Here is a 13743-nt window from a genome sequence, read left to right on the forward strand (position 1 = left end):
CGTCCGCCTCTTCATTTACTGCTTCGCTCCCACTCGACATGAGCCGATTTACACGGCCGTGGAATGCATTAACTATGAAGAGAGGGCGAGTGTGTTACCTGACTTAATATCATGATACATCACGTAATGCCACCAAGTAAAACACGTCACGTCACGTAACAACTAGTCACGTGACTCGAAATCACTTAACAGCTAGTCACTAGACATATTGGAGGGAAACAGCGCGAAAGACAAAAGACCAGGCAGAGAAAGACACATACAACAGCGCTGCCACAGCGCAGACGCCGAGCCAAGAAACCACCGCCACTATCAATCAGGTGATAGAGAAATGCGCGGAATACAACCAACCCCTATACATAGCCTTCATAGATTACGAGAAGGCATTTGATTCGGTGGAGACATCAGCAGTCATGCAGGCACTGTGGAATCAGGGCATCGACGAAGCCTATATAAACATAATGGAAGAAATCTACAGCGGATCCACAGCCACTATAGTCCTCCATAAAGAAAGCGACAGAATCCCAATAAAGAAGGGCGTACGGCAGGGAGACACGATCTCTCCAATGCTATTCACCGCGTGTTTACAGGAGGTTTTCAGCGCCCTAGATTGGGAAGAATTAGGGATAAGAGTTAATGGAGAGTATCTCGGTAAGCTGCGATTCGCTGATGACATTGCATTGATGAGTAACGCGGGAGACGAATTACAGCTCATGATTACTGAACTGGATACGGAAAGTAGAAGAGTAGGGCTGAAAATTAATATGCATAAAACTAAAGTAATGTGGAACAATCTTGGCAGAGAACAGCGTTTTGCGATAGGTGGCGAGACACTGGAAGTTGTAAAAGAGTACGTCTACTTGGGACAGGTAGTAACCGCGGAGCCGAACCATGAGAGTGAAATAACTAGAAGAATAAGGATGGGATGGGGCTCATTCGGCAAACATTATGAAATCATGAATGGTAATCTACCACTATCCCTCAAGAGGAAGGTATATAACAGCTGCATCTTACAGGTAGTTACCTATAGAGCAGAAACCTGGAGACTTACAAAGAGGGCGCAACTTAAATTGAGGACGACGCAGCGAGCGATGGAAAGGAAAATGATAGGTGTAACCTTAAGAGACAGGAAGAGAGCAGAGTGGGTCAGGGAACAAACGGGGGTTAAAGACATCATAGTTGAAATCAAGAAGAAGAAATGGATATTTGCCGGGCACGTAGCACGTCGGCAGGATAACCGGTGGCCATTAAAGGGGCCCTCCAACACTTTTTTTGAAGCGCCTACATCGCTGCCGACCGCATCAACGCGTAGTGGCACTCGCCAGAACTATTGCGCGCGGAAATGACGAAGATGAGCGCTGGCCTGTGATTGGATAAATTTAACGTTAGAAGTAATAACGGCGTTGCATCACAAAAGGGGTTATTATTTTGTTTAGTTTTTCTTTAGCATGCTTTTTTCACTGAACACCAACTAGACGAACGATCTTATGGTACATTCGACAGGTCGTTTGAGAGCGCTCTGAGTTTGAAACTGTTGAATTCAACAGCTTTAAACCTTTTCAACGAGAACAAGCAGGTATGCAAGTCATCTTTCTCCTTCCTGATTATGTTTTGACCCGATAATGTTAGTAGCAATGGTTAGTTACTATTTTACACACTTTTTTCAGCGCCTTCGGAGCGCTCGAAAACGACCAGCCGAATGTACCATTAGACTTTTTCAGCTTTAAAACTGCAGCGCCCGGCAAAGAATGCGCCGAACGCCACGGCGCTGGAGGAAACGCGCTGGGGACGCTCCAGGCGCCGTTGTTTGAAGAAACTGATAGGGAAAAAATGTAAAAGCGTTGATATAGACGCCGTCGCAACAAGAAACACGACTAAAACTACAAAACATGATAGAGGCGTTTGCGATCTGCCTCGTTTCGCACGTGCAGTTCACTCTTAATGCACCACATTGTTTGTTACTGTCGCAACGGCGTCATCGTTATGTTGGAAAGAACGGCCAACATTGAATGCAAGCTTCCCGTACGTAGGACGTTTCAGTCCATTTCATTGGGGCGCCATCAGACGTCAGAGGGTGAGTGAAACGTGGTCAGGTGATCCCGCCAAAACCGAGTTGAGGGTAGGCCTCTATTTTATTGTATTTTTAGTGTTATAGGATGAATAACTTCGGACTGCGCGCCCCTATCGTTGCCGTTCTTGCTGCATAAATCTCTTCAGCATTCAGTCTACGCAAACCGAAAGTAAAAAAATCTAAAACAATGAGGTCTGGAAAAGTGTTAGAGGGTCCCTTTAAGGGTAACTGACTGGATTCCAAGAGATGGCAAACGCGTGAGGGGGAGACAGGAAATAAGGTGGGTAGATGAGACTAAGAAGTTTGTAGGTATAACGTGGCAGCCAAAAGCACAGGACAGGGTTGATCGGCGGAACATGGGAGAGGCCTTTGCCCTGCAGTGGGCGTAAACAGGCTGATGATGATGATCATGATCATCTTCCTTAGTAAAGCGTAGCAAACCGCTAACTATGATCTATCTATCTAATCTCCCTTTCTCTCTCCTCTGTTGTTATCCGTCTCCTTCCCCTCTGTCCTGATTTATTCAGTCGGCCAATAAACCTCTGAATGATAATCAATTATCACAGCGAAATTTCAACCAATGCGTGGAGAGTACTTTGTCGACGCGGCTGAAGACAAAGAACTTTATTAAGCTCCCTCGCCACCACTGTCTACGTAAACTTCCAACTTCCAGCTAGATGTGCTCTCAAAAGAACGTCAGTGCCACGCATGTGCTGGGTTGAGCTAAGTGACATGGTTCAGCTTAAAGCGTGGACATATAACATATAACACCTGGTTAAAATGAGGCCATCAGCGTACCTTTGGTTTGATACGTGTTGCATCTTTCAATAACGGTAACTCACCTGGACGGCATATTCGAAGGACATATATATATATATATATATATATATATATATATATATATATATATATATATATATATATATATATATATATATATGTAATATATGTGTATATTCCAATATATCTTTCAATAACGGCATCTTTCAATAACGGTAACTCACCTGGACGGCATATTCGAAGGACATATAATATATATATATATATATATATATATATATATATATATATATATATATATATGTATATGTGTATATTCCAATTATATCTTTCAATAACGGCATCTTTCAATAACGGTAACTCACCTGGACGGCATATTCGAAGGACATATATATATATATATATATATATATATATATATATATATATATATATATATATATATATATATATATATATATATATATATATATATAGATGTATATATGTGTATATTCCAATATATCTTTCAATAACGGCATCTTTCAATAACGGTAACTCACCTGGACGGCATATTCGAAGGACATATATATATATATATATATATATATATATATATATATATATGTGTATATTCCAATATATCTTTCAATAACGGCATCTTTCAATAACGGTAACTCACCTGGACGGCATATTCGAAGGACATATATATATATATATATATATATATATATATATATATATATATATATATATATATATATATATATATATATATATATATATGTCAGTACAACGCAATTGAAGCTTTTAAAACAGGCTCCTCTCGCGGCAAATCGTCGCTTCCATTGAGATTTACAGGCAGCGAAGGCATCACGGTAGGTCTCATTAATAATCTCCTTTAAAGTCGGGGTGCACACCTCTTTGACTGGGTCAACTCTTCCGAAATGATCTCCTTTCAGGGCAGTTTGCAAGCGCGGAAACAAAGGAAGTCTGGAGAAGCCATGTCAGGACTGTACGGCAGCTGGGGAACCCTTGGCACCCTTCAATCCACAAGGAGGCGGGTCAAGACGAAGACAGTGTGGACTGGCCCGTTGCCATCGGTGCTCGTCGTACACGGCCGCCCAGCGCGGGCTTCATCGCTGACCGCATTACAACCTTCTAAAAAGGCGTTACGCCGCCGGTACACTTGACGTTATTACTAACAACTATAACCAAAGGTGCTTATCATAGGAAAAGTTTCCACTTCGTACTTGTCGAGTTTCACACAAAGTTTGATGGCAATCCTTTGTTCGAACGAGCGCTGCATTGTGGCTTGCACGGGAAATGAAAACGAGCTTCACGGAAAAGTCTCTCCTTACTTCCCAGGTGGTAGCACACAACAACGCGACCGCACGGGCGTACGCTAACTTCCCCCTGTACCAATAACTAGCGGTCCTTGCCCGTTGTCAGCTATAGACTCTTTGCAATTTAATCACTGACATTACAACTAGGCGAAGTTCCTCCGGGAGCGGAAGCACCTCAACCGGTTTATCATCTTCATTGCACTCTATTATCAATTTTCCGTGTTAGTTTTTGCACTCCACACGTGTGAGTATTTCACGGTGCTTATATTTTGAAATGTATTGCTAGCTAGGCGAAGTTCCTGCGGAAGCGGAAGCACCTCAACCGGTTTATTATCTTCATTGCACTCTATTATCAATATTCCGTGTTAGTTTTTGCACTCCACACGTGTGAGTATTTCACGGTGCTTATATTTTGAAATGTATTGCTTGCGCAGCTACTCGTTATCTATCTATCTATCTATCTATCTATCTATCTATCTATCTATCTATCTATCTATCTATCTATCTATCTATCTATCTATCTATCTATCTATCTATCTATCTATCTATCTATCTATCTATCTATCTATCTATCTATCTATCTATCTATCTATCTATCTATCTATCTATCTAGCCGCCTACGTCTGGCTGCTCTCGTGATCGCTTCCTTAAGTTGGTGCAGACGAAAATTGGCATGGGAGGGTAAGAGGACTTGACGAATATGACTGTCGGGTCATGACATGAATAAAGTGAAAATCCTGTCGCGTACGTCGTCAAACCCTCTCATTCAGACACGTGTGGCACATACCCGTTTACCACGGGCCGCAGTGTACTGGTATGCGCCACAGGTGATTGACAGTTTATATTTACCCAGGCACGGCGAGAACAGACATTCGTAATTTAAATGCGAGAGTGTTAAGAAAAAGCGACATCGGCAGCGTTGATCCGACGAGTGCAAAAAATGAAATTAAGATCCCAGTAGGAATAGAACCCAAGCATTCTGTGTGGCAGTCAGGTACTCTACCACAGATCCACGCCCGGTCAATAAACTGTTAAAGCTGAAATTTGGGCTAGTTGGTCTTGACTTAAATATATAATATAGCGGAACAACTAGCGGTCGTCCTGTGTGCTTCTTTCTCTGTCCTTGTTTTGTTCCGCTATATTATGTATTTAAGTCAATAAACTGGTTTTGGAAAACAGACTTATGCAGGCGTAATATCGGTGCAACGTCAATTCTGGTTGTGGGGCTGACTATCTAATTTTACGAGAAAGCGCTAAACACTACATATGTACTTCTCAGATACAGGCCTCATTTCAGATTAACGTCTGTGGTTCCAGTGTTGGCTCCGCTTTTACATCAGTCAAATAAACACTATATTTGTATTTCTCTGATTCAGCAAGCCATATTAAAGCATTCATCGACCCCGGAGGAATAGATTCATGAAAGTGCGGTATGGTAGTCACATGATTGAACCATAAAGTGCACTGATTTTTGATAGTACTGGCGTATGTACTCTTACGTGAGGGCTGACGTTACGTCGCACCATCATTACCCTTAAAACGCCAGTGTTGTCGACGTGCCTGGTTAGCCCACGATCTGCACACAGCTGCTACACTTACAAAAACAAGTCGATCCACCTGGTAACGCTTGACTCTAAGCCATAGAATACAGCATAGAAGTACTCGCTGACTGCTTCGCATTAAACCGATTCCCACAACGCGTGGGATCTGCCGAATTTTTTGAACAATGCAAACTTTCTTGTTCATAGCGCAGTCGATCGAATACCCAGAAAAAGAAAGACGATGAATATATTGATCTAGCCATATTCCCAACTCGATGCTGTGCGTTTGAGTTGATATCTGATAGAGATAGAGAATACTTCGATGCGCCGAGAACCAAAACGAGCAACATTCATGGAACTGGATTCGTGACGCAAACATGCTGGCCCAGTAAGACTATGTGCAAATATTGAAATGCTGGCGAACGGTACTCATTCGCAATTGACATTGCATGATTATGAATATTCAGTAGGACTGCGTAAGAAAGCCCGTGACCTTTTCGTAACTACCGCATTTATTAAGGAAGGAGGTCCACGTTGTCATTAAAATTCGCTGCTTTCATAGCAATTACCCAGTGTTTGCACACAGTCGCCCTTGATTCGGGAGCACGGACGAAACATTACACGATGGGGATATTTATCCGGGGTCTCGGCATGTATAATAACGATCAAAAATTTTGTGGCTCCAGCAGTCTCGACGAAAATACTTTATGTGATTCCGCAGCCCACACATCCAGACTCAGACTGTGTGGCATTTACAAGTTTTTATTAATATTGTAATGAAGAAGTGCACCCTGCAGAAGACCGCCGCCGGATCGTCAGCGCTACGCAGGAGAGGCTCGTGCTAGACCGTTGTCTGTGTCTGCACTGACTAGGCCTACAGAGAATACTGTCGCGTCTTCCAGCTGTTGTCGACGCCGTGCCTCACTTCTGTATTACCATTCGTGGAGAGCGCTGAATTTTCTCTAATCCTGCAGTTCCGAAGCCGGATTTCGCTTGCTACCATTAGCACTGAATCAACACAAACCCGCCACCACCTTCTCCCCAGGCCCCTATACTGTAATAATTATTGTAAGATAAAAGAAAAACATGGCTGATCCCCCTTTCATAGGAATCGGTATAACACGAAAGTGAAACGTGTCTTCACAGATGTAGTTTAGCATTTGTTGTGCATTTTTTCGCCCCAAGCGCGAAGGAATGAATGCTACAGCATCAAATTGTAATGTTACGCGAAGAACGGCAAGCCGCTCGAAACTTGCAATGCGCTGCTCAAGCAGAAAGGACGCGCGGAACGAACATAATCAGGATGAGCACGAACTGTCACAGTTGTAACTTATTTCTGTGTGAGCAGCGCGCTCTTTTCGCAAAAGCGGCCGCTGCAGTGAGCGAGGTAACCTTCGTGCTCTCAACGGAAACTTGCAGGCAGAGCGCAAGACGTACAAACCGCCGAGATCACGAGATAAGCGCCCGCACGAGCGACCACGCCCTGTCGAGGCGCGCGCTAATCCGCGTGGGGGACGACTTTTAAAGCGCGCTCTTCGAGCCCTTCGCGCCATCTCGCTAGTGATAACGAAAACACGCTGTACCGCCGATCTCTGAGTACCGCCACCGGCAAATGGTGTACATAAATAGCTGGCCGTTAGCATAGCAGAGAACATGCCGTCTGTGGCGCAGTCGTTTCGCGCTGTGCTCTGGCGATCGAGAGGTGTAAGTTCGACTCCCGGTGACGGAACTTTTATAGTTTTTTTCTTTGCCATATGTCAGTCTTTATATTTTACAACGTCATATCCGTGACGGAAATGCGTCAGTGGAGCCGTGGTGGACCCCGGCATAAAACACTTTCGTGTTAAAAAAATGAGTCTGAAGGACATACTACGTTTTGAAAAAAAGGGTACCTGAACATAATAAACCAACAAGGGAAAAGCGTTGAAATTAAAAACAAAATGATATCGAAAGAAGCAAGGAAATATACTAGTACAGCAAAGTCACACTAAACAGAGAAAGCATGAAGATAAAAATTCACCGACGATTACGATACTGGCTCGTGCGAATTCTAAGCGCAGCTTTGTGTTGTGGCAACGCCAACTGTGTTTCAAGTTTTGGCTATCTGCCTTCGTAGCAATGTAACAATCGTTACATATTTCCACAGAAACTGCCAGCGCTCAAGCGCTACCCACACCATTCTTTGTATTACAGGCGTCGCGAGCCAAGTGAAACACCGACAGCGCTGGAGTGCTGCTCACATTACTCTGTACATTGCAGGCGTCGTGAACCAAGCGAAAAGCCGACAGCCTCGTTACGGCAAGCGAAACCGGTAGCAGTGCACACGCCAGCCCTGCATGCGCACGAGCTCTGATCGTGGGGCCAGAACGCTTAACGGAGGAAGAAGGCGAGGTGAGGGGCCAGTAGCTCGTGATATCGACAGACCCTGCGTTCGCTCTGTTTAGTCCTCGTTCACTCTATCGGTTACGCAGACGCGAACGGCGACGCCGCTAAGTACAGGAACGGGCGCCTAAGAGCTGCGCTATAAAACACCAGGCCTGCGCGAAATACGCAGCGCAGTCCTAGCTAAAGCTGGAAGCATAGAGTTCCCTACATTTACTTAGAGGAAACTCTGGCGCTGCAATCGTTCAGCCACTATGGGAATGATGGGTAATACACGGATGTGCCTAAGCTTCGTACTTACGTCTTCGAACACACTTGTGGCTTTGTCTATTGCTGTGTTTGGGCGCTCGTCTCAGATGAAAGAATGGACCGTTGTGGACTTCGTGACCAGATTTGAATTGTTAAGCCTAAAAAGTTTAACGTGGTGAAGTATAACTGCTGACTTTGGCTGAACTTGGTCTTGCGACAAAGCGGATGCAGGCGACGCGGAGCCAAACGAAGCCGAAAGAACGAAGTTTAGACAAATCCGCAACTACCCAACATTCCCATGCTGCCTGAAGCGCCATGTATTGCAGCTCCGATAGCCACTAGCGCCAGGATTCCCTCTAGTATATCTATAGGAAACTCTATGGCTGGACGAGTGGCCTTTCTAGAGCCCGTTCTAAACTCTCTTAGGGCAACTAATCCACGTACACATGCAACGTATGCACTACGCCATAAATCATAATTTTTGTGAAGTAGGGAAGCACCCACTACGCCACAATTCGTCTCTGCAGATAAGTGAAGTACCCGCTACACATCTGTAGCGTATTACGTGCACTTTATTGATGCCTCATGTGGCTAACGACGATGAAACTTTATGGCTGAACACTTTACAGTGGGTGGGAAGGTTTAAACCATGCACTCGCGCGATTACCATTGTGTGATGCCTGGTTGCTATTTTACTCTTCTGCCACGCATATTGTCACGACTAAAAGCCGGCAGATTGACGGAGGACAACGAAGTGAGGAGCACGAGCAGCAACCACGGTCTCTATCTGAGGAAGACGACGTTGAAGCGTCTGCTCTTTTGATCTGTCAATACAAACCTCATGCCCCCACTGGGTTCTAGGGTCTACTCTACTCTACTCTACAATACAGACCTTGTTTTCCTTGTCACACCGTGGTCCTGTGTCCTGTTCTTTTCGCGTTGCGACACTGGTGGAGGCGCTGGACTTCAACGCCTGATGCTCAACACTCCTCCCCGGAGCAGCACTGTCAGTCCAATCTCGCAAGCCGCTCCTGCAGTGGACACCCCTGTCCACCGCTACAGTCGCCGACTGCGAGGCCTAAGTCCCGAGGCAATACCCCTGGAACTTGCACAGCCAAGGACTCCGTCTGGAGAAATGACAACCGCCGGCACTTCACAGGTGACTGTTGAGCAGCCTCGGATTCCTGAGACCTTCCACGGTGAAGTTTATGAGGACGTCGAGGATTGGCTTGAGCAGTATGAGCGAGTCGCCAAGGCGAATCATTGGACCGTGGAGCAGAAGCTGTCGCGCGTCTACGTTGCCCTGGCAGACAGCGCTCGTACGTGGTACGAGAACCGGGAAGACACATTGTCTTCCTGGGATGCATTTCGGCAGCAACTTTTCGGAACCTTGGCAAACAGAGACCGCCATGAATCCGCTCAGCAACTCATCGAGTCGCGCATACAAAAGCCGAATGAGAGTGTCGCCATGTTTGCGGTGGATATGACCTGCCTGTACCGCCGAGCTGACTCCGAGTTGCCTGAAGCTAAGAAACTCCGCTATTTGATGAGAGGCGTCAAAGAACAGCTTTTTGCCGGTTTCCTTCGCAACCCGCCAACAACCGTAGCGGAATTCATCAAGGAGGCTACAACCATCGAGCGTGCACTCCAGCAAAGGTGCCGCTACCACGACCGACCAAACGGCGCATCGATAAACGTCTCTGCTTTGACTGCCGGCAGCGAGTGTTCTCTGCGTGACTCATTCGCGAGATCGTTCATGAGGAGATCGGCGACCTCCTTATGACTCCGCAAGAACCCGCAATGGCTTCTGTCGCAGAAGTTGTGCGGCGAGAAATCCGCCAGCCATTGTCGTTGCCCGAATCACATCAGACGAGCGGTCTGTAAACTACGCATCTGCCGTCCGTCGTCCAACTCCAGTGACACACAACTCGTCACCACTGCCCTACTACAACGTCACCACTGGGCCTTACAACGAGTCATTGACCCCAGCGTAAAATCCGCCGCCGCCGACTCCACAGCCTATTGTGCCTACGGAATCATCGCCGCTCTACCCTTCGCCGACATCTGCAACTTGGCTGCCAAGGATGCCCACCAATCGGTCATTCGTTCGTAAGACGGACTTGTGGCGCACCGTCGACGGGCGTCCACTATGCTTCAATTGCGGAGAAGCTGGCCATGTTTACCGCATTTGGCCGAATCGTGACCATAGATATCAGACCTTAGCACCGACCTTCCCTTGCGCTCGTTTTGATAACCGGCGTGACAGCAATGCATGCCCGCAAGCACAGCCACTCGATACGCCGTATCCTCGATCCCGCTCTCCGTCTCCTGCACCAAACTCACTGCACCACCGCAGTTATGCCGATGCGGTCCGGGGCAGTTCGCCTAGCCCTCGTGGGGCAATGTAGCTATTTTCTGGCTCGCATAGTGTTGAATGCAATGCCTGTGAGGAAAGTCGTTTCCGATGCAAAGTCAAACAGTGCACATAGCGAGAAAAAACACGACGTGTGTCAACCAGAAAGCGCGAGCAAAAACCAATAACAGCGGGCCGCGGTGGCCACAGGGTGGCCGCGGGCGCGGAGTCAGGTGGACTGCGCATGCGCCACTGAATCAGCTGATTGCCGCAGCTGTCAAAGTGAGCGAGTTTTCAAGCAGATGGCGCTGGATTGGCGCAAAGTGTGGCGGCGTGCGCGCGCGACTTTTGAGTGCAAAATCACGGAGCAGGCTGGCGTAGCCGGCGTCGTGTAGCGGACCTCGTCGCACTCTACTTTGCGTGCTGAGCGCGCCGGACTATATCTAGGCCTTAAGCGCGCGGTCGCGATCGCTTGCGCGCTCCCTATCTCGAAAGCCATCACAGCGGGCGGCTCGTATACCCTTCTACGTGCTGCACTCTCAGCGCGAAGTGACTATGCCGAGAGCATCTCTCCCTGGAGAGGCCGTATTCTCCCTGGAGAGGCCGTAGTTACGCGAGATCGGATACAAAGCAGTTAGCTGCCAGCCTCGCTTCGTGTAACACTACAATTTGTTGCTATCGTATTCATTGGTTCGCCCTTGCGGTGAAACTGTGACTTTTTACAGCGAAAGCTGTTACGAGATCATTTCAGCGGCCGTTTTACAGCGAAAGCTGTTATGAGATCACAACAAGGGCCGTCTTTAGCGCCGTAGTTGTCCGCCGCCGCCGTCGCCGGTGTCCGTAACCCCTATCGCTCAAACTAAGAAAAAAAATAAATAAGAAAATAATTCCAGGAAGGAACGAGGTTCGAACCTCGGCACTCTGCGTGCGAGCCCAGTGTCCTACCTCAGATCCATGCCGGTGCTTGAAACTCTTTTTTTATCATGGTATTTAATAGAATGCGTATGAACATAGTACACAGTATCACAACAGTCTATAACACGGAGTTACACTACTACAGTCACTTAGCGACAGTGAAAGTACAATCACTGCCACAAAAACTGGAAGACTAACTTATAGTCCTTCATTCCAGGGAGAGTTCTTCATCAGGTGCTGCACAGAAAAGGTGGCGAGGCTAAGCACCTCGCCAAGATTGTGTACCATTCCGGTCTGAAATCAAGTTCGTCGTAAACTTCTTTTAAATTAATAACTATTCGGGTGAAATGTATACGTGATGAGGTGATCGGCTCTGCGTTATGGTCCTGCATTCGCGTCTTCCACAAACTGTGCATACCACGAACAAAAAACATATCGTACGGCACTTCATCAAGAAGTGTTGGCATCAAATAACGAATAGTGTACGAATTAATTTCAAATTCTTTCTGCAGAGTTCGCTGAAGGACATTCCAGAAAAGAATCTGCAAAGATGCGATTCTTTTCCGCTGCTTGAAACTCTTTTGCAAAAACACCGTATGCCGGCTTCATGTCGGGAAAAACCACATTAACATATATAATGTAGCGTGGTAGAAGAGAAAAACAACATCCAAACGTCACACAACGCGAATTCTGTAACCAGGCGTCACACAATGCGAATTGCGCAGCGAGTGGAATGTTGAATGCTTCCAACCCATTACAAAGGGTTTTGCCATAATTCTTCATCCTCATCAGCCAAAGCATCAACGAAGTGAACATAATGCCTTACAGGTGTTACCACGGTTCTCCGCAGATGACAAAAATTACATAGTGGCTGCTTCTCTACTTCACAAAAATTATGATGATTTATAGCGTAGTGGGTTCCTCGCAAGTGCACTTCTATTGGTTGCCAAGGAAGCCCATAAGGCTCTCATGATCCATTTCCTCAGGCTCTCAATAAAGTTAATTCCTTCTCTCTCTCGCTCTCCGTTTCTCCGGTTAACGTATGTTATAAAGCGTGGTGGAACAGTTAAATAACGACCGGGCGTCACACAATATGAATTACGTAACTAGTGCGTTGTTTATAGCTTCCAACCCATTATAAAAGGGCTCAGTCATAATTCTTCATCGTCATCAACCGTCGCATCAACAAAATGCGCGTAATGCCTTACAGATGGTACCTCGGTTCTCCGCAGAATAACGAATAATGTCGTGGTGGGTGCTTCCCAACTTCCCAAAAATTCTGATTTGTGGCGTAGTGGGTACGTTGCTAATGTACTTGTATTAGTAGCCACAAGAGAGTTTATAACGGGCTCTAGAAATGCCGCTCTTCCAGCTTTCGCTGCGACTGTGCTGCGCTTTCCGCGCAGGCCTGTCGTTTTTTTGGCGCAGTAGTTGTCCGCCGCCGCCGCCGGTGTCCGTAACCACTATCGCCCGAAATAAAAAAGAACGAAATAAGAAAAAAATTCCAGGATGGAGCGAGGTTCGAACTTGGGCCCTCTGCGTGGAGCCCAGCATTCAACCTCTGAGCCATGCCGGCGCTTGAAAGTGCTTTGCAAAAAGGTCTTATGCAGGCTTCATGTCGGGAAGGAACCACATTAACATATGCAATATAGCGTAGTAGAAATAAGCACCAAGCGTCGCACGAGGCGAATTCTGTAACCAGGCGTCACACAATGCGAATTGCGCAACGAGTAGGTTGTTGAATGCTTCCAACCCATTACAAAGGGCTCCGCCATAATGCTTCATCCACATCAGGCACAGCATCAACAAAGCGCATAATGCCTTACATGCGTTTAGCAGGTACCACGGCTCTCCGTAGAATGACGAAAAATGGCATAGTGCCTGCTTCCCTACTTCTCAAAAATTACATTGATTTATAGCGTAGTGGGTTCATCGCAAGTGCATTTGTATTGGTTGCCAAGGAAGCCCATAAGCGCATGATCCATTTCCTCTGGGTCTCAGTAAAGTTCTTCGCCCCCCCCCCCCTCGCGCTCCCACGTCAACGTATGTTATATAGCATGGCGGGAGAGGGAAATAACGACCGGGCGTCACCCAATGCAAATTGTATAACTGTGTGGGACGTTTAAAGCT

General features: G+C 46.5%; 1 protein-coding gene across 1 annotated transcript; it reads left to right on the top strand.

Moving 5' to 3' along the window:
* The first annotated feature begins 9321 nt into the window (after positions 1 to 9321).
* On the top strand, positions 9322 to 10128 carry LOC119385619 (activity-regulated cytoskeleton-associated protein-like). Its single transcript, XM_037653028.1, has one exon. It carries the CDS (start codon positions 9322 to 9324, stop codon positions 10126 to 10128), a length of 807 nt encoding a protein of 268 aa, XP_037508956.1.
* The last annotated feature ends 3615 nt before the right edge of the window (positions 10129 to 13743 follow it).

Source organism: Rhipicephalus sanguineus, chromosome 3 (assembly GCF_013339695.2).
Source record: "Rhipicephalus sanguineus isolate Rsan-2018 chromosome 3, BIME_Rsan_1.4, whole genome shotgun sequence".
In the NCBI taxonomy this organism is placed as follows: domain Eukaryota; kingdom Metazoa; phylum Arthropoda; class Arachnida; order Ixodida; family Ixodidae; genus Rhipicephalus; species Rhipicephalus sanguineus.

Bases quoted from the DNA above. Each gene is read 5' to 3' on its own strand.
- LOC119385619 (XM_037653028.1), top strand. From the start codon at position 9,322: ATGCTCAACACTCCTCCCCGGAGCAGCACTGTCAGTCCAATCTCGCAA.